At 49.2% G+C, this 21,812-nt stretch overlaps 1 protein-coding gene across 2 annotated transcripts in view; it reads left to right on the forward strand.

Annotated features, from left to right (window-relative positions):
* Positions 1 to 21,812, forward strand: part of mrpl48 (mitochondrial ribosomal protein L48) — a 155,166-nt gene that overhangs the window by 111,861 nt on the left and 21,493 nt on the right. For both annotated transcript variants that reach the window (XM_072477132.1, XM_072477131.1), the window contains exons 4-5: positions 18,420 to 18,505; positions 21,342 to 21,511. In XM_072477132.1, coding sequence (XP_072333233.1) covers positions 18,420 to 18,505; positions 21,342 to 21,511 — 256 coding nt within the window. The remainder of the gene's footprint in view (positions 1 to 18,419; positions 18,506 to 21,341; positions 21,512 to 21,812) is intronic.

A 21,812-nucleotide genomic window follows, 5' to 3' on the forward strand; every position in this document is an offset into this window, starting at 1 on the left:
GTCTCGGTTAGAATACTGTGCCCCGTCTCGTTATAATACTGTGCCCCACCCGGTTATAATACTGTGCCCTGTCTTTGTTAGAATACTGTGCCCCGTCTCGCTTATAATACTGTGCCCCGTCTCGGTTAAAATACTGTGCCCCGTCTCGGTTAGAATACTGTGCCCCATCTCGCTTGCAATACTGTGCCCCGTCTCGCTTAGAATACTGAACCGTGTCTCGCTTAGAATACTGAACCCCGTCTCGCTTAGAATACTGTACCTTGTCTCGATTAGAATACTGTGTCCCGTCTCGGTTAGACTTCTGTGTCCGCCTCGCTTAGAATACTGTGCCCCGTCTCGCTTAGAATACTGTGCCCCGTCTCGCTTATAATACTGTGCCCCGTCTCGTTATAATACTGTGCCCCGTCTCGCTTGCAATACTGTGCCCCGTCTCGCTTAGAATACTGAACCCCGTCTCGCTTAGAATACTGAACCCCGTCTCGCTTAGAATACTGTACCTTGTCTCGATTAGAATACTGTGCCCCGTCTTGGGTAGAATACTGTGCCCCGTCTCGGTTAGAATACTGTGCCCCGTCTCGGTTAGAATACTGTGCCCCGTCTCGCTTAGAATACTGTGCCCCATCTCGCTTCGAATACTGTGCCCCGTCTCAGTTAGAATACTGTGCCCCGCCTCACTTAGAATACTGTGCCCCGTCTCGGTTAGACTTCTGTGTCCGCCTCGCTTAGAATACTGTGCCCAGCCTCGCTTAGAATACTGTGCCCCGTCTCGCTTAGAATACCGTGCCCCGTCTCGCTTAGAGTACTGTGCCCAGTCTCGCTTAGAATACTGTGCCCCGTCTCGGTTAGAATACTGTGCCCCGTCTCGGTTAGAATACTGTGCCCCGTCTCAGTTAGAATACTGTGCCCCGTCTCGCTTAGAATTCTGTGCCCGCCTCGCTTAGAATACTGTACCCCGTCTCGCTTAGAATACTGTACCCCGTCTCGCTTAGAATACTGTACCCCGTCTCGCTTAGAATACTGTACCCCGTCTCGCTTAGAATACTGTACCCTGTCCCAGTTAGAATATTGTGCCCTGTCTCGCTTAGAATACTGTGCCGCGTCTCACTTAGAATATTGTGCCCCGTCTCTGTTAAAATATTGTACCGTGTCTTTGTTAGAATACTGTACCTCGTCTCGCTTAGAATACTGTGCCCCACCCGGTTATAATACTGTGCCCTGTCTTTGTTAGAATACTGTGCCCCGTCTCGCTTATAATACTGTGCCCCGTCTCAGTTAGAATACTGTGCCCCGTCTCGGTTAGAATACTGTGCCCCATCTCGCTTGGAATACTGTACCCCGTCACGCTTAGAATACTGTGCCCTGTCTCGCTTAGAATACTGTGCCCCGTCTCGCTTATAATACTGTGCCCCGTCTCGTTATAATACTGTGCCCCGTCTCGCTTGCAATACTGTGCCCCGTCTCGCTTAGAATACTGAACCCCGTCTCGCTTAGAATACTGTACCTTGGCTCCGTTAGAATACTGTGCCCCGTCTCACTTAGAATACTGTACCTAGTCTCGATTAGAATACTGTGTCCCGTCTCGGTTAGACTTCTGTGTCCGCCTCGCTTAGAATACTGTGCCCAGCCTCGCTTAGAATACTGTGCCCCGTCTCGCTTAGAATACCGTGCCCCGTCTCGCTTAGAATACTGTACCCCCTCTCGGTTAGAATTCTGTGCCCGCCTCGCTTAGAATACTGTGCCCCGTCTCGGTTAGAATACTGTGCCCCGTCTCGGTTAGAATACTGTGCCCCGTCTCGCTTAGAATACTGTGCCCCGTCTCGCTTAGAATACTGTGCCCCGTCTCGCTTAGAATACTGTGCCCCGCCTCACTTAGAATACTGTGCCCAGTCTCGCTTAGAATACTGTGCCCCGTCTCGGTTAGAATACTGTGCCCCGTCTCGGTTAGAATACTGTGCCCCGTCTCGCTTAGAATACTGTGCCCCGTTTCGGTTAGAATACTGTGCCCCGCCTCACTTAGAATACTGTGCCCCGTCTCGGTTAGACGTCTGTGCCCGCCTCGCTTAGAATACTGTGCCCAGCCTCGCTTAGAATACCGTGCCCCGTCTCGCTTAGAATACCGTGCCCCGTCTCGCTTAGAATACTGTACCCCGTCTCGGTTAGAATTCTGTGCCCGCCTCGCTTAGAATACTGTGCCCCGTCTCGGATAGAATACTGTGCCCGGTCTCGCTTAGAATACTGTGCCCTGCCTCGCTTAGAATACTGTACCGCGTCTCGGTTAGAATTCTGTGCCCAGTCTCGCTTAGAATACTGTGCCCCGCCTCGCTCAGAATACTGTGCCCCGTCTCGGTTAGAATACTGTACCCCGTCTCGTTATAATACTGTGCCCCGTCTCGTTATAATACTGTGCCCCACCCGGTTATAATACTGTGCCCTGTCTTTGTTAGAATACTGTGCCCCGTCTCGCTTATAATACTGTGCCCCGTCTCGGTTAAAATACTGTGCCCCGTCTCAGTTAGAATACTGTGCCCCATCTCGCTTGGAATACTGTACCCCGTCTCGCTTAGAATACTGTGCCCTGTCTCGCTTAGAATACTGTGCCCCGTCTCGCTTATAATACTGTGCCCCGTCTCGTTATAATACTGTGCCCCGTCTCGCTTGCAATACTGTGCCCCGTCTCGCTTAGAATACTGAACCCCGTCTCGCTTAGAATGCTGAACCCCGTCTCGCTTAGAATACTGTACCTTGTCTCGATTAGAATACTGTGTCCCGTCTCGGTTAGACTTCTGTGTCCGCCTCGCTTAGAATACTGTGCCCCGTCTCGCTTAGAATACTGTGCCCCGTCTCGCTTATAATACTGTGCCCCGTCTCGTTATAATACTGTGCCCCGTCTCGCTTGCAATACTGTGCCCCGTCTCGCTTCAATACTGAACCCCGTCTCGCTTAGAATACTGAACCCCGTCTCGCTTAGAATACTGTACCTTGTCTCGATTAGAATACTGTGCCCCGTCTTGGGTAGAATACTGTGCCCCGTCTCGGTTAGAATACTGTGCCCCGTCTCGGTTAGAATACTGTGCCCCGTCTCGCTTAGAATACTGTGCCCCATCTCGCTTTGAATACTGTGCCCCGTTTCGGTTAGAATACTGTGCCCCGCCTCACTTAGAATACTGTGCCCCGTCTCGGTTAGACTTCTGTGCCCGCCTCGCTTAGAATACTGTGCCCAGCCTCGCTTAGAATACTGTGCCCAGTCTCGCTTAGAATACCGTGCCCCGCCTCGCTTAGAATACTGAACCCCGTCTCGGTTAGAATTCTGTGCCCGCCTCGCTTAGAATACTGTGCCCCGTCTCGGTTAGAATACTGTTCCACGTCTCGGTTAGAATACTGTGCCCCGTCTCGCTTAGAATACTGTGCTCCGTCTCGCTTAGAATACTGTGCCCCGCCTCACTTAGAATACTGTGCCCAGTCTCGCTTAGAATACTGTGCCCCGTCTCGGTTAGAATACTGTGCCCCGTCTCGGTTAGAATACTGTGCCCCGTCTCGGTTAGAATACTGTGCCCCGTCTCGGTTAGAATACTGTGCCCCGTCTCGCTTAGAATACTGTACCCCGCCTCACTTAGAATACTGTGCCCCGTCTCGGTTAGACTTCTGTGCCCGCCTCGCTTAGAATACTGTGCCCAGCCTCGCTTAGAATACTGTGCCACGTCTCGCTTAGAATACCGTGCCCCGTCTCGCTTAGAATACTGTACCCCGTCTTGGTTAGAATTCTGTGCCCGCCTCGCTTAGAATACTGTGCCCCGTCTCGGTTAGAATACTGTGCCCAGTCTCGCTTAGAATACTGTGCCCTGCCTCGCTTAGAATACTGTACCCCGTCTCGGTTAGAATTCTGTGCCCGCCTCGCTTAGAATACTGTGCCCCGTCTCGGTTAGAATACTGTGCCCCGTCTCGCTTAGAATACTGTGCCCCGTCTCGCTTAGAATACTGTACCCCGCCTCACTTAGAATACTGTGCCCAGTCTCGCTTAGACTTCTGTGCCCGCCTCGCTTAGAATACTGTGCCCCGCCTCTCTTTGAATATTGTGCCCCGTCTCGCTTAGAATACTGTGCCACGTCTCGCTTAGAATACTGAGACCTGCCTCGCTTAGAATACTACGCCCCGTTTCGGTTAGAATACTGTACCCCGTCTCGCTTAGAATACTGTGCCCCGCCTCGCTTAGAACACTGTGCCCCGTCTCGCTTCGAATAATGTGCCCAGTCTCGCTTTGAATACTGTGCCCCGCCTCGCTTTGAATACTGTGCCCCGCCTCGCTTTGAATACTGTGCCCCGCCTCGCTTAGAATACTGTGCCCCGTCTCGGTTAGAATACTGTGCCCCGCCTCGCTTAGAATACTGTACCCCGTCTCGCTTCGAATACTGTGCCCCGCCTCGCTTAGAATACTGTGCCCCATCTCGCTTAGAATACTGTGCCCCGTCTCGCTTAGAATACTGTGCCCCGTCTCAGTGAGAATACTGTGCCCAGTCTCGCTTAGAATACTGTGCCCAGTCTCGCTTCGAATACTGTTCCCCGTCTCGCTTAGAATACTGTGCCCAGTCTCGCTTAGAATACTGTACCCCGTCTCGCTTAGAATTCTGTGCCCGCCTCGCTTAGAATACTGTACCCCGTCTCGCTTAGAATACTGTACCCCGTCTCGCTTAGAATACTGTACCCCGTCTCGCTTAGAATACTGTACCCCGTCTCGCTTAGAATACTGTACCCTGTCCCAGTTAGAATATTGTGCCCTGTCTCGCTTAGAATACTGTGCCGCGTCTCACTTAGAATATTGTGCCCCGTCTCTGTTAAAATATTGTACCGTGTCTTTGTTAGAATACTGTACCTCGTCTCGCTTAGAATACTGTGCCCCGTCTCGGTTAGAATACTGTGCCCCGTCTCGGTTAGAATACTGTGCCCCGTCTCGCTTAGAATACTGTGCCCCGTTTCGGTTAGAATACTGTGCCCCGCCTCACTTAGAATACTGTGCCCCGTCTCGGTTAGACGTCTGTGCCCGCCTCGCTTAGAATACTGTGCCCAGCCTCGCTTAGAATACCGTGCCCCGTCTCGCTTAGAATACCGTGCCCCGTCTCGCTTAGAATACTGTACCCCGTCTCGGTTAGAATTCTGTGCCCGCCTCGCTTAGCATACTGTGCCCCGTCTCGGATAGAATACTGTGCCCGGTCTCGCTTAGAATACTGTGCCCTGCCTCGCTTAGAATACTGTACCGCGTCTCGGTTAGAATTCTGTGCCCAGTCTCGCTTAGAATACTGTGCCCCGCCTCGCTCAGAATACTGTGCCCCGTCTCGGTTAGAATACTGTGCCCCGTCTCGTTATAATACTGTGCCCCACCCGGTTATAATACTGTGCCCTGTCTTTGTTAGAATACTGTGCCCCGTCTCGCTTATAATACTGTGCCCCGTCTCGGTTAAAATACTGTGCCCCGTCTCGGTTAGAATACTGTGCCCCATCTCGCTTGCAATACTGTGCCCCGTCTCGCTTAGAATACTGAACCGTGTCTCGCTTAGAATACTGAACCCCGTCTCGCTTAGAATACTGTACCTTGTCTCGATTAGAATACTGTGTCCCGTCTCGGTTAGACTTCTGTGTCCGCCTCGCTTAGAATACTGTGCCCCGTCTCGCTTAGAATACTGTGCCCCGTCTCGCTTATAATACTGTGCCCCGTCTCGTTATAATACTGTGCCCCGTCTCGCTTGCAATACTGTGCCCCGTCTCGCTTAGAATACTGAACCCCGTCTCGCTTAGAATACTGAACCCCGTCTCGCTTAGAATACTGTACCTTGTCTCGATTAGAATACTGTGCCCCGTCTTGGGTAGAATACTGTGCCCCGTCTCGGTTAGAATACTGTGCCCCGTCTCGGTTAGAATACTGTGCCCCGTCTCGCTTAGAATACTGTGCCCCATCTCGCTTCGAATACTGTGCCCCGTCTCAGTTAGAATACTGTGCCCCGCCTCACTTAGAATACTGTGCCCCGTCTCGGTTAGACTTCTGTGTCCGCCTCGCTTAGAATACTGTGCCCAGCCTCGCTTAGAATACTGTGCCCCGTCTCGCTTAGAATACCGTGCCCCGTCTCGCTTAGAGTACTGTGCCCAGTCTCGCTTAGAATACTGTGCCCCGTCTCGGTTAGAATACTGTGCCCCGTCTCGGTTAGAATACTGTGCCCCGTCTCAGTTAGAATACTGTGCCCCGTCTCGCTTAGAATTCTGTGCCCGCCTCGCTTAGAATACTGTACCCCGTCTCGCTTAGAATACTGTACCCCGTCTCGCTTAGAATACTGTACCCCGTCTCGCTTAGAATACTGTACCCCGTCTCGCTTAGAATACTGTACCCTGTCCCAGTTAGAATATTGTGCCCTGTCTCGCTTAGAATACTGTGCCGCGTCTCACTTAGAATATTGTGCCCCGTCTCTGTTAAAATATTGTACCGTGTCTTTGTTAGAATACTGTACCTCGTCTCGCTTAGAATACTGTGCCCCACCCGGTTATAATACTGTGCCCTGTCTTTGTTAGAATACTGTGCCCCGTCTCGCTTATAATACTGTGCCCCGTCTCAGTTAGAATACTGTGCCCCGTCTCGGTTAGAATACTGTGCCCCATCTCGCTTGGAATACTGTACCCCGTCACGCTTAGAATACTGTGCCCTGTCTCGCTTAGAATACTGTGCCCCGTCTCGCTTATAATACTGTGCCCCGTCTCGTTATAATACTGTGCCCCGTCTCGCTTGCAATACTGTGCCCCGTCTCGCTTAGAATACTGAACCCCGTCTCGCTTAGAATACTGTACCTTGGCTCCGTTAGAATACTGTGCCCCGTCTCACTTAGAATACTGTACCTAGTCTCGATTAGAATACTGTGTCCCGTCTCGGTTAGACTTCTGTGTCCGCCTCGCTTAGAATACTGTGCCCAGCCTCGCTTAGAATACTGTGCCCCGTCTCGCTTAGAATACCGTGCCCCGTCTCGCTTAGAATACTGTACCCCCTCTCGGTTAGAATTCTGTGCCCGCCTCGCTTAGAATACTGTGCCCCGTCTCGGTTAGAATACTGTGCCCCGTCTCGGTTAGAATACTGTGCCCCGTCTCGCTTAGAATACTGTGCCCCGTCTCGCTTAGAATACTGTGCCCCGTCTCGCTTAGAATACTGTGCCCCGCCTCACTTAGAATACTGTGCCCAGTCTCGCTTAGAATACTGTGCCCCGTCTCGGTTAGAATACTGTGCCCCGTCTCGGTTAGAATACAGTGCCCCGTCTCGCTTAGAATACTGTGCCCCGTTTCGGTTAGAATACTGTGCCCCGCCTCACTTAGAATACTGTGCCCCGTCTCGGTTAGACGTCTGTGCCCGCCTCGCTTAGAATACTGTGCCCAGCCTCGCTTAGAATACCGTGCCCCGTCTCGCTTAGAATACCGTGCCCCGTCTCGCTTAGAATACTGTACCCCGTCTCGGTTAGAATTCTGTGCCCGCCTCGCTTAGAATACTGTGCCCCGTCTCGGATAGAATACTGTGCCCGGTCTCGCTTAGAATACTGTGCCCTGCCTCGCTTAGAATACTGTACCGCGTCTCGGTTAGAATTCTGTGCCCAGTCTCGCTTAGAATACTGTGCCCCGCCTCGCTCAGAATACTGTGCCCCGTCTCGGTTAGAATACTGTACCCCGTCTCGTTATAATACTGTGCCCCGTCTCGTTATAATACTGTGCCCCACCCGGTTATAATACTGTGCCCTGTCTTTGTTAGAATACTGTGCCCCGTCTCGCTTATAATACTGTGCCCCGTCTCGGTTAAAATACTGTGCCCCGTCTCAGTTAGAATACTGTGCCCCATCTCGCTTGGAATACTGTACCCCGTCTCGCTTAGAATACTGTGCCCTGTCTCGCTTAGAATACTGTGCCCCGTCTCGCTTATAATACTGTGCCCCGTCTCGTTATAATACTGTGCCCCGTCTCGCTTGCAATACTGTGCCCCGTCTCGCTTAGAATACTGAACCCCGTCTCGCTTAGAATGCTGAACCCCGTCTCGCTTAGAATACTGTACCTTGTCTCGATTAGAATACTGTGTCCCGTCTCGGTTAGACTTCTGTGTCCGCCTCGCTTAGAATACTGTGCCCCGTCTCGCTTAGAATACTGTGCCCCGTCTCGCTTATAATACTGTGCCCCGTCTCGTTATAATACTGTGCCCCGTCTCGCTTGCAATACTGTGCCCCGTCTCGCTTCAATACTGAACCCCGTCTCGCTTAGAATACTGAACCCCGTCTCGCTTAGAATACTGTACCTTGTCTCGATTAGAATACTGTGCCCCGTCTTGGGTAGAATACTGTGCCCCGTCTCGGTTAGAATACTGTGCCCCGTCTCGGTTAGAATACTGTGCCCCGTCTCGCTTAGAATACTGTGCCCCATCTCGCTTTGAATACTGTGCCCCGTTTCGGTTAGAATACTGTGCCCCGCCTCACTTAGAATACTGTGCCCCGTCTCGGTTAGACTTCTGTGCCCGCCTCGCTTAGAATACTGTGCCCAGCCTCGCTTAGAATACTGTGCCCAGTCTCGCTTAGAATACCGTGCCCCGCCTCGCTTAGAATACTGAACCCCGTCTCGGTTAGAATTCTGTGCCCGCCTCGCTTAGAATACTGTGCCCCGTCTCGGTTAGAATACTGTTCCACGTCTCGGTTAGAATACTGTGCCCCGTCTCGCTTAGAATACTGTGCTCCGTCTCGCTTAGAATACTGTGCCCCGCCTCACTTAGAATACTGTGCCCAGTCTCGCTTAGAATACTGTGCCCCGTCTCGGTTAGAATACTGTGCCCCGTCTCGGTTAGAATACTGTGCCCCGTCTCGGTTAGAATACTGTGCCCCGTCTCGGTTAGAATACTGTGCCCCGTCTCGCTTAGAATACTGTACCCCGCCTCACTTAGAATACTGTGCCCCGTCTCGGTTAGACTTCTGTGCCCGCCTCGCTTAGAATACTGTGCCCAGCCTCGCTTAGAATACTGTGCCACGTCTCGCTTAGAATACCGTGCCCCGTCTCGCTTAGAATACTGTACCCCGTCTTGGTTAGAATTCTGTGCCCGCCTCGCTTAGAATACTGTGCCCCGTCTCGGTTAGAATACTGTGCCCAGTCTCGCTTAGAATACTGTGCCCTGCCTCGCTTAGAATACTGTACCCCGTCTCGGTTAGAATTCTGTGCCCGCCTCGCTTAGAATACTGTGCCCCGTCTCGGTTAGAATACTGTGCCCCGTCTCGCTTAGAATACTGTGCCCCGTCTCGCTTAGAATACTGTACCCCGCCTCACTTAGAATACTGTGCCCAGTCTCGCTTAGACTTCTGTGCCCGCCTCGCTTAGAATACTGTGCCCCGCCTCTCTTTGAATATTGTGCCCCGTCTCGCTTAGAATACTGTGCCACGTCTCGCTTAGAATACTGAGACCTGCCTCGCTTAGAATACTACGCCCCGTTTCGGTTAGAATACTGTACCCCGTCTCGCTTAGAATACTGTGCCCCGCCTCGCTTAGAACACTGTGCCCCGTCTCGCTTCGAATAATGTGCCCAGTCTCGCTTTGAATACTGTGCCCCGCCTCGCTTTGAATACTGTGCCCCGCCTCGCTTTGAATACTGTGCCCCGCCTCGCTTAGAATACTGTGCCCCGTCTCGGTTAGAATACTGTGCCCCGCCTCGCTTAGAATACTGTACCCCGTCTCGCTTCGAATACTGTGCCCCGCCTCGCTTAGAATACTGTGCCCCATCTCGCTTAGAATACTGTGCCCCGTCTCGCTTAGAATACTGTGCCCCGTCTCAGTGAGAATACTGTGCCCAGTCTCGCTTAGAATACTGTGCCCAGTCTCGCTTCGAATACTGTTCCCCGTCTCGCTTAGAATACTGTGCCCAGTCTCGCTTAGAATACTGTACCCCGTCTCGCTTAGAATACTGTGCCCCGCCTCGCTTAGAATACTGTGCCCCGTCTAGCTTAGAATACTGTTCCCCGTCTCGGTTATAATACTGTGCCCCGTCTCGGTTAGAATACTGTGCCCCGTCTCGGTTAGAATACTGTGCCCCGTCTCGGTTAGAATACTTAGCCCAGTCTCGCCTAGAATACTGTGCCCTTTCTCGCTTAGAATACTCTGCCCCGTCTCGCTTAGAATACTGTGCCCCGTCTCGCTTAGAATACTGTGCCCCGTCTCGCTTAGAATACTGTGCCCCGTCTCGGTTAGAATACTGTGCCCCGTCTCGGTTAGAATACTGTGCCCCGTCTCGGTTAGAATACTTTGCCCAGTCTCGCTTAGAATACCGTGCCCCGTCTCGCTTAGAATATGGTACCCCGTCTCGGTTAGAATTCTGTGCCCGCCTCGCTTAGAATAATGTGCCCAGTCTCGCTTAGAATACTGTGCCCCGCCTCTCTTTGAATATTGTGCCCCGTCTCGTTTAGAAACTGTGCCACGTCTCGCTTAGAATACTGAGACCTGCCTCGCTTAGAATACTACGCCCCGTTTCGGTTAGAATACTGTACCCCATCTCGCTTAGAATACTGTGCCCCGCCTCGCTTAGAACACTGTGCCCCGTCTCGCTTAGAATAATGTGCCCAGTCTCGCTTTGAATACTGTGCCCCGCCTCACTTTGAATACTGTGCCCCGCCTCTCTTTGAATACTGTGCCCCGCCTCGCTTAGAATACTGTGCCCCGTCTCGCTTAGAATACTGTGCCCCGCCTCGCTTAGAATACTGTGCCCCATCTCGCTTAGAATACTGTGCCCCGTCTCGCTTAGAATACTGTGCCCCGTCTCAGTGAGAATACTGTGCCCAGTCTCGCTTAGAATACTGTGCCCAGTCTCGCTTCGAATACTGTTCCCCGTCTCGCTTAGAATACTGTGCCCAGTCTCGCTTAGAATACTGTACCCCGTCTCGCTTAGAATACTGTGCCCCGCCTCGCTTTGAATACTGTGCCCCGTCTAGCTTAGAATACTGTTCCCCGTCTCGGTTATAATACTGTGCCCCGTCTCGGTTAGAATACTGTGCCCCGTCTCGGTTAGAATACTGTGCCCCGTCTCGGTTAGAATACTTAGCCCAGTCTCGCTTAGAATACTGTGCCCTTTCTCGCTTAGAATACTCTGCCCCGTCTCGCTTAGAATACTGTGCCCCGTCTCGCTTAGAATACTGTGCCCCGTCTCGCTTAGAATACTGTGCCCCGTCTCGGTTAGAATACTGTGCCCCGTCTCGGTTAGAATACTGTGCCCCGTCTCGGTTAGAATACTTTGCCCAGTCTCGCTTAGAATACTGTACCCCGTCTCGGTTAGAATACTGTGCCCCGTCTCGGTTAGAATACTGTGCCCCGTCTCGGTAAGATTACTGTGCCCCGTCTCGCTTAGAATACTGTGCCCCGTCTCGCTTAGAATACTGTGCCCCGTCTCGCTTAGAATACTGTGCCCCGTCTCGGTTAGAATACTGTGCCCCGCCTCGCTTAGAATACTGTACCCCGCCTCGTTTAGAATACAGTACCCCGTCTCGCTGAGAATACTGTGCCCCGTCTCCGTTAGAATACTGTTCCCCGCCTCGCTTAGAATACTGTGCCCCGCCTGGCTTAGAATACTGTGCCCCGTTTCGGTTAGAATACTGTGCCCCGTCTCGCTTAGAATACTGTGCCCCGTCTCGCTTAGAATACTGTACCCCGTCTCGGTTAGAATACTGTGCCCCGTCTCGGTTAGAATACTGTGCCCCGCCTCGCATAGAATACTGTACCCCGCCTCGGTTAGAATACTGTGCCCAGTCTCGCTTAGAATACTGTGCCCCGCCTCGCTTAGAATACTGTGCCCCGCCTCGCTTTGAATACTGTACCCCGTCTCGGTTAGAATTCTGCGCCCGCCTCGCTTAGAATACTGTGCCCCGCCTCGCTTAGAATAATGTGCCCCGCCTCGCTTAGAATACTGTGCCCTCACTCGCTTAGAGTACTGTACCTTGTCTTTGTTAGAATTCTGTGCCCGCCTCACTTAGAATACTGTGCCCCATCTCGCTTAGAATACTGTGCCCCGTTTCGCTTAGAATACTGTACTCCGTCTAGCTTAGAATACTGTACCCTGTCTCGCTTAGAATACTGTACCCTGTCTCGCTTAGAATACTGTACTCCGCCTCGTTTAGAATACTGTACCCCGTCTCGCTTAGAATACTGTACCCCGTCTCGCTTAGAATACTGTACCCTGTCTCGCTTAGAATACTGTACTCCACCTCGTTTAGAATACTGTACCCCGTCTCGCTTAGAATACTGTGCCCTGTCTCGCTTAGAATACTGTGCCCTTTCTCGCTTAGAATACTCTGCCCCGTCTCGCTTAGAATACTGTGCCCCGCCTCGCTTAGAACACTGTGCCCCGTCTCGCTTAGAATACTGTACCACATCTCGCTTAGATTACTGTGCCCCGCCTCGCTTAGAATACTGTACCCCGTCTCGCTTAGAATACTGTGCCCCGTCTCGCTTAGAATACTGTGCCCAGTCTCGCTTAGAATACTGTACCCCGCCTCGCTTAGAATACTGTGCCCCGGCTCGTTTAGAATACTGTGCCCCGTCACGCTTAGAATACTGTGCCCCGCCTCGCTTAGAATACTGTGCCCAGTCTCGCTTAGAATACTGTACCCCGCCTCGCTTAGAATACTGTGCCCCGGCTCGTTTAGAATACTGTGCCCCGTCACGCTTAGAATACTGTGCCCCGCCTCGCTTAGAATACTGTACCCCGTCTCGCTTAGAATACTGTGCCCCATCTCGTTTAGAATACTGTGCCCCGTCTCGCTTAGAATACTGTACCCCGTCTCGCTTAGAATACTGTGCCCCGCCTCACTTAGAATACTGTACCCAGTCTCGCTTAGAATACTGTGCCCCTTCTCGCTTAGAATACTGTACCCCGTCTCGCTTAGAATACTGTGCCCCGTCTCGTTTAGAATACTGTACCCCGTTTCGCTTAGAATACTGTGCCCAGTCTCGCTTAGAATACTGTGCCCCGCCTTGCTTAGAATACTGTGCCCCTTCTCGCTTAGAATACTGTGCCCCTTCTCGCTTAGAATACTGTGCCCCGTCTCGTTTAGAATACTGTACCCCGTCTCGCTTAGAATACTGTACCCCGTCTCGCTTAGAATACTGTGCCCTGTCTCGCTTAGAATACTGTGCCCCGTCTCGCTTAGAATACTGTGCCCCGTCTCGCTTAGAATACTGTGCCCCGCCTTGCTTAGAATACTGTGCCCCGCCTCACTTAGAATACTGTGCCCCGTCTCGCTTAGAATACTGTGCCCCGCCTTGCTTAGAATACTGTGCCCAGTCTCGCTTAGAATACTGTGCCCCTTCTCGCTTAGAATACTGCGCCCCGTCTCGCTTAGAATACTGTGCCCCGTCTCGGTTAGAATACTGTGCCCCGTCACGCTTAGAATACTGTGCCCCGGCTCGTTTAGAATACTGTGCCCCGTCATGCTTAGAATACTGTGCCCCGTCTCGCTTAGAATACTGTGCCCCACCTCGGTTAGAATGCTGTGCCCTGTCTCGGTTAAAACATCATGCCCTGCCTCCATCTTAAGGGGTTTTAGAAAGACTGCAGAAGTCCACGATTAATTCCCAATCTAAAACACTTGATGTGCCAGATTAATTCAGTTGGATCTCTATATTACAGAAATGCTTAGATGCTATTTAACTGTTTGATTGAGGTTTGCGAAATAATACACGGATCGGACTTTTAAAAAGGAGCACAGAGCTAACCCAGTTAAGTACATGCAGGGGGGAGACAGACGTGTGAGAGTCAGTGGATGCACTATTCACATGGACCAATTACCTCCAATGGATAGGTTTGGGAGCACCTGAGGCCATATCTATAATGTTACATATGTCCAGGACTAGATTTGATGCTACAAGATGTGAAGGTACCCCAAATATATCATTGGGACTTATTTAAATCCGGAGAAGAGAATTTCAAATCTGAATTGTTGGGTGACTGGAAGCTGTCATGGGGTCACAAATATCACCTCTGACTGATTAAACGTAGTTGTTTTGACCTCAATTAGCTGACTCTGTGTGTGTGTGTGTGTGTGTGTGTGTGTGTGTGTGTGTATTTTTAAAATATATATATATTTATGTGAAAACGTTTTTATTATAAACAAAATATTATAATAATATAAAATAGATGCTTCAATTTACAATGTAAAAAGAACACAGTCAAAAACACACCTACCTTATGCCTCCAACATTAAACTTATTGACTGATTAACACTTGAAAAAGGAAATGAGTGGCTGCCATCTTGGGTCGAACCCTTCTATTGCCCCCTGAATGGCGTACATTACCCTCTCCAAATGTAGGAACTCCATGAGGTCACCCAGCCAGGCCGAGGCACTGGGTGGGATAGGAGATCTCCACCCAAGCTATTAACGACGCAAAGGCGAGGACATCCACCTTCACCCCTGGCTGCAGCACCAGCGAATCCAATACCCTGAAAATGGCCACCAGCGGACATTGCTCCAGTTCGACATTCAGGATCTGTGCCCACTAGTTACTAACTTGGAAGATGACCAGAACATATGAGCGTGGACAGCCGGCCCCCGGAATAATGCTCACACCTGTCCTCCACCCATGGAAAAAGGACACTCGGCCTCACCTTGGTCAGATGAGCCCTGTGCACCACCTTGAACTGGATCAAACTAAGCTGAGAACAAGAGCGCATGGAGTTGACCCTGCGAAGAGCCTTGCTCCAATCCTCCTCCTGCGAAATAGGACCCAATTCACCCTCCCAATTCATCTTCACCTCATTCAACGGAGTTGACTCCGCAGATAGATCTGGCCATAAAACACATACACAATGCCCAACGGATCCTTAGGGACTTGCTTACCCAAATGAAAGATGACTAATTTGTTAACTCCCCTAACATCCAGAAACCTCCGTCAACTCCACCCAGCCCTTGCCGTTTTTTACAAAAGAATCCACCAGCTCCGGCATATTGAAAAAATTATCTTTCGTCTCAAAAGTCACTCAGAGCTGCACCGGTATGCCACCCCAAATGAACTCCACTCTTTTCCAGGGCAGCTTTGGCCTTGTTAAATGCTGCTCGCTTCCTTGCATGCTCCGCACCAACGTCTTGATAAACCCTGATGGCGTGACCTTTTCATTTATAGTCGTGATGTTCTTTGGCCCTTCTCAGGACCCGTTCCTTTTCCTGGAAGCTATGAAACTTCACAATAACTGCTTGTGGTGGTTCGTTGGGATGGGACTTCTGTCGGATCCAGCTGCGGAGGGGATGTAAATCCACCCTCCCCCATCATCTCCCCAAACATTTTTGAAATGTATTCTGTGGAAGGTGGTCCTTCCATAACCTCTGGCAACCCCACAGTGCGAATATTCTGCCTCCTGGAATGATTCTCCAAATCATCCACTTTCGCCTTCAGTGCTTTATTCACACCTGCCATCAGAAACAGCTCTGCTTCCAGAGAGACGATCTTGTTGCTTGCAGTGAGAGAGAGAGAGAGAGACAGAGACTGAGACAGTCACCTCCACGCCCTGTGTCACAGCGCTATGCGCTTTGGCCGTCTCGTTGCTCTTCTCCAACGCCGACCGAATGGGAGCCAGGGCATCTTGCATCGACATATGGAGGTTCCCTGACACAATCCACCATTGCTTCTCAAACTCTGTCGCTAAGATGCCAGTAAGCATCTCCGCTGTTAGTGGAGTGGCCGGAGTCTCAGAAGCTGCCTCCGCCATTTTCCCTACCGAGGAGCTGTTGACGAACGTGTGGAGTGTGTGCAGTAACTTCGTTGCAGTGTTAATGTAAGCCTACTTGTGACAATAAAGATTATTAATATTAATGTACATGAACATGTCACCCAAGATTCATAAATTTTTTGTATGAATAAACTCTGTGCTCTATTGTCAAAACACAGTTCAGTACTCACAACGGTGATGTTTCTGTCCAGTTGGTAATCGCTGAGATGCTAATTTTACTTCTGATGCATTTAACTCCTGGGAAAAGAATGAATGAAAGTTGTGTCACTGTAGAAATGCACTTACAGATGTGTCATATTCTCTGGAGTGAGAGCTCAGCATCTGAACAGCAATGAGAATAATTCAGTTAAGTGCTGTGGAACCAATTAACAACTCAAGTAAATAATGCTCAGCATGTGTTCCATAATTGTACATAACTGAGATCTTAAATTTAACTTTACACAGAAATGTAAAAGATAAGGCATTTATTTAGATGCCAAACGTAATAGGCAACTAACGGTGCCTATCATTTACCTTTTATTGGTACCATCAAAAATTAGTTTCATTCTTTTCTTATTTGTTGTATTTTTTGTGCTTTATTGTGATGGCAGATGGAGAGCCAAACTCCTGCTACTCTACTCATACTCCCTGCTTTTTGCTCCTTTAAAGAGGCTTGGCTGCCTTCTAGTTTCCAGTTCTGATTGGTCCGTAAGCAAAATGATCATTTACCTGCCAACAGAGCAGGCATTTTTAAATTGCTAACTTGTTTCAATGATTGTAGGACTAATCCTTTAAAGTTCTCTCCTGCTCCTTCCTATTTCAAACATTCATCAGACTATATTATGTGTCTATAACACTATAACAATCGGCTTTGATAAGGGATTATCAACAGGAATCAATGAATTCCTACATAGAATAGAATCCCTACAATGCAGAAGGAGGGCAGTTGGCCCATGGAGTCTGCACCGGCCCTTGGAAAGAGCATCCTACAAGCCAGTGACCCTACCCTATCCCGGTAACCTAATAACCCCACCTAAACATTTGGACACCACGGGGCAATTTAACATGACCAATCCTCCTAACCTACACATCTTTGGACTGTGTGAGGAAACCAGCGCATCCGGAGGAAACCCCAGCAGACAAGAGGAGAAAATGCAAACTCCACAAGACAGTCACACGAGGTTGGAATTGAACCCGGGTCCCTGGAGCTGTGAGGCAGCAGTGCTAACCACTGTGCCATCGTGCCACCCAATGGAAACATGAACTCTGTCTATCTCTTCACAGTTACTGCCTGACCAGCTGAATATTTTCTTTTAGATTTCCAGCACAGCTGCACTATTTTTCTTTTTTTAACTATAATGAATCTATAGTGGCCACCAAATGATTAAAAAAGCTTTCAATTCTGATTAAATGCACCATCAAAATATGAGTCTATCTTTTCTCTGTCAGACACTGACTGTCCTGTAAAGCAGTGCAGGATTTTTTTTTTGGTTTATGATTCAGATTTTCATTGTTCATGGCTTACCCTTTATCCATTCCTTTATTTAATATTTATTGCTGACAAAAAGATATTTTGCAGGTTTACGTTTTGCAGTCATAAGGACATTTTGCAGGTTTGCCGGGATAAGAGGAAACAGCAATTTATACTGTTTGAAAAGAAAGTGTTGATTGGTGGCAGGTGGACTCTGATGGGTAGAGGTGTTACCATGGAGAATGCACCAGTTAATGGGGACTGACAAATAACCGCAAAGCATTGTTTAAAATTTAAATCAGGTAGCTTGACTCTGATTGGTCAAGGCATTGCCCTGAAGAATGAATCAGCAAATGGTTGTTATTTACTTTGTTTAGCCGAAACAAGCGCAATGTGTGTATATGTTCTTTCTGTCTGCAAAGAGCACAGGGTCCTGTGTATTAATCTATGTAGCTTTCAGTATACACAAATACATCACACTATGAGCCCCCAACTGACAATCTTAAATTGGCTGTCAGCATAATTCTTAGCACACTGAAAATTATTTAGCCAATGCCAATCGTGGAGTCCACAATCAGCATTCTCTTCTGGACAGTATAATTGTTGATTTCTCCTTATACAGGTATGCTGGCGCAGTGTCCTGATGAGTGCAAGACAAAAAGCTTTGACATGTCTTTTTTTTCAATACGCAAGTGGTATACTACCAAATGACTATTTAATATTTTCATTTACCTGAACTGTGTATGTTTTAGGTAAAGTTTTTATGTTGTTACTAAATAGACCGGGTCAAAAGTACAGAATCAAAGATAACTCTTATAAAACAAGTAGATTCTAATCTTGTTAGGTTATTGGCGCAAAAATGCTATTTTAGGGCGGAGTTCTCCAGCCCCCCCCCCAGCCTCGTATTTCTCGGCGGCAGGACGTGGCGCACCGTTCGCTGGCGGCGGAATTCTTTGGTCCTGTCACTGTTAATGGGAATTCCCATTGAATCCACCCCACACCGGGAAATCCGAGTGGGGGTGCACTGCCGGCGGGACTGGTGAATCCCACCGCCAGTGAACAGCCGGAGAATTCCGGCCTTAGTCTTTGAAGAGTGGTCTCAATTGCTTTGTGTCATTTTGTATTCACCCTGTGCTGCCACTAGGATATGAGGCATCTCAGGCATGGGACCTGGTGATATATTTTAATCAAATAAATTTTACATTCTGTCTACGCAGGTAATAACCTAGCCAGTGAGAGACATTACAGGTCGATGCCTACCCATGGCATTGGGAAGTATAAATATTTACTGCCAAGAGAAGTGGTAAGTAATATTTGGTTTGTGTGTCTGGATTAAATTCGGTACAGAGATGATACAGAGCAGCAGGAACATGGTTGCAAAATTCACAAATCGACTTAGTTTTAAAAAAGACAAATTTATGGTAACTCTGTTTTTTCAAATCAGGTATCAACTATTTTTACCCTCTTTAACTTACTGCCTGTCTGCGGCATGTAGGTGGAGGTCGCATGTTTAGTGGCTCCTGCCAGAGTAGTATTTTTTTAGGCTATTTGAACCCTAGTTTGGGGAAAATTCTTTGTGAGAAGTTGTGGGAAGTTCTGCAGCTTTTACAGAATGGCGAAAACAGGAGAGAAGAGCCCAGGGGTAAATGATGACCTCGCTTAAGGAGTGGGCTGGTGAGACCCTTGCCCCGATGAGAGAGGTGTTGATGAAGACTTCGGCGGTGCAGGAGCAAGGAGAGAAAATGAAGGGGGTGGAGGAGGCATAATCACAGCATTGAGACCAGGTCACCTCGATGGGTAAGGAGTTGCGAAAGGTGGCAGAGATCAACAGGGGGCTCACAACCAGAGTAGAAGATTTGGAGAACAGTTCACAAAGGCAGAATTTGAGATTTGTGGATTTGTTCAAGGGGCCAGAGGGCCGGAGGTCTACAGAGTACTTCGCTGACATGCCGGCGAAGTTATGGGGAAGGGGGAGGACCCCTCCCAGTACAAATTGGACAGGGCCCACCAGGCACTCTGGGCCAAAACAGAGAACGAGAGCTGTGATCGTCTTTTTCACAATTTTCAAGTGAAGGCGAAGGTGCTGAGGAGGGCGAAGCAGAAGCGGGAGGTGGAGTGGGATGGCGACAGTCTACATATATACCAGGACCTGACAACGGAGCTGGCGAGGAGACGGGCAGCCTTCGGTTGAGCTAAGGCCGTGTTGTATAAACACAATCTGCGTTTTGGTGTGGCCTACCTGGTGAAGCTGAGGGTCATGCACAATGGCAGGAATTACTACTTTGAGACGGTGGCGGAGGCATTCGTGGAGGCAGAAGGCTTGGAACTGAACTGAGTTTGGACTTTGCCTGTTTTTGACTGGGTTTTTTCTTTATGTTGTTCTTTCCATGTTGTGGTTAACTGTTTTGAGTAAAAGATGTTTGGGCTGGGGTGGTTTGGTAAGGATGGTTGGGATTGCTGCTTGGTTGGGTTTTGGGGCCTTGTTTGGATTGAGGGTGTCGGGAATTTGGAAGGGGTAGATGTGGGGAGCTCTGAAATTGGTGTGTTTTTTTGATGTGGGAGAGAGGGTTCTAGCAGGGGCCACCACGCTAGCAAAACGCAATGTTGGCTAGTGAACGGGACAAAATGGGGGGAGGGCTCGTAACCATTGGAACCTATATGGGCACGTTTTGATGGGCCTAGGAGGTGTGAATGGTGGGGCAATAGGTACGATACTGGGTGAGGTGTTTTCAAGAGGATGTGGTGGTGGGGTTTCTGGGAAGGGGGGGGGGTAGGGGTGGGGGAGGGGTGACGGTGACTAGGGTCTGGGCTGGGTCTTACCTGCTAGGCGGGGCCTGGAGGGATGGTCATGGCAGGTAGGAGGGGTGGTAGGGTTGAGACACCCTGTTCAGAGTGGTGACATGGATCGTGCGAGGGTTGGGCGGACCGGTGGAGAGAGCACAAGTTTTCTCACACTTAAAGGGCCTGAAAACAGATGTGGTGCTGTTGCAGGAGTCTCATCTGAGGGTAAAGGACCAGGTGAGGCTGAGGAAAGACTGGGTGAGCCAGGTGTTTAATTTGGGCTTTGACAGCAATACCATCTGTTGCTGTAAAGAATTTCCGGTTCAAAGCAGTTACTATTTTGTTTATCTTCCTAGATTGTTCTTTGTTATTCATAAGATAGGCCTCCTAAAGGACTTAACAATATTATTAGTGTTGCTAACAAACTTTACCTTCTCCAATGAAAGCCTGGCTGTGATCATATATTTCTATTGATATCCCAGCTGCCAGTGTCAAGCCCAAATGGCCTGTTATTGCAACAGCATCAAGAACTTGGTTTGTATAGCACCTTTAATGTAGCAGCATTGAAGATCATTGTGACCTGAAGTCTGTTGCAAGACTCTGCAACATATGGGCTTCTTAGGTCAGTTGACCATTTGAATACAATCCTGTAACTTTAACAATGTTTATCACGCTCCCTACTCCACAGTTGTCTGATGCACATAGAAACCCACTAATATTCTTGAGAGCAGAAGCTGTTTTGTCCAGAGGGTGGTGAGACTGTGGAATGCATAACCGTGGGTTTGTGATTGAAGTCGAGAAAGTATTCCTTTACTTTAGTCCTTTACACACTTTACACAATGGACATGCTTCACTTACTGAACTTTAAGTGCAGTTTTATGAGAGTGAAGACTTTGAGCGGCCCAGACGGGAGCACTTGCATAGTTTAACTGGCTAAAACTGCACCACTTACGATCACAAGGAGGCTTCCCATTGTTTAAACAGCCAGGGCCATCCTACCTGTTACCGCATTGGCTTGCTGGGCTGTGTAGGAATACCTGTAGATTCATTTGAGAGATTTAATGAAACTGCTAATCATTCAGTCACAGCTCTGTCCTGCAGCCCTGAGCAGATACCAAGAACTTCTCACAAATGGCATAATGACCAGTACGGCTCCATATAAAATGTGATCGCCTATTCTCACCATCCATCTCATCTACAGTATGGAGATGCACACAACATCTCATTGAATGGGAGTTCTATCAGCTGGAGGTTCGGAATGTCCCTCTACCAATCACAGTAGGCTTTAATGAGTCCAACTAACTTTAAATTTCAGTGTAAGTTACATGAAGATTTCAACTGTATAATTTTTCCAACAGCCCCGGAAGAAAAGAGAGAAGCTGAAGATGAAGCAGCTCAAGCCTGGCACTGATACAGAATATGGTGTCCTAAATATCCAACTTAACGGCTATGACATGACGCTTGTAGAACATTACATTCAGTATATCCACCGGCTCTGCAATCAACTGAAGATCAGAGTGGAGGAAAGGTAGAAATCAATGCTAAACGAATCACCAGTTTGCAGTCAGTCAGCCAAAACAATTTGCATTTATATGGCTTTTTACATCGGTAAATACACAAAGGTAATTCAGAGAAATGTAGTAAAAACAAGTAGAGACGAAGAGGGTGAGCAAAAGAAATCAGAGTTGGATTTGCAAGAAGGTCTTCCAGGAGGGGAGAGAAGGGGTTTAGGACATCAAAGGTTGAGTATATTGATGGCTGCATAAGTATTGTGGTGAAGGGAAGGACCTTAGACTAGATATGGGCGGCATGGTAGCGCAGTGGTTAGC

This window comes from Scyliorhinus torazame, chromosome 15 (genome assembly GCF_047496885.1).
Source record: "Scyliorhinus torazame isolate Kashiwa2021f chromosome 15, sScyTor2.1, whole genome shotgun sequence".
NCBI classification, from domain to species: Eukaryota; Metazoa; Chordata; class Chondrichthyes; order Carcharhiniformes; family Scyliorhinidae; genus Scyliorhinus; species Scyliorhinus torazame.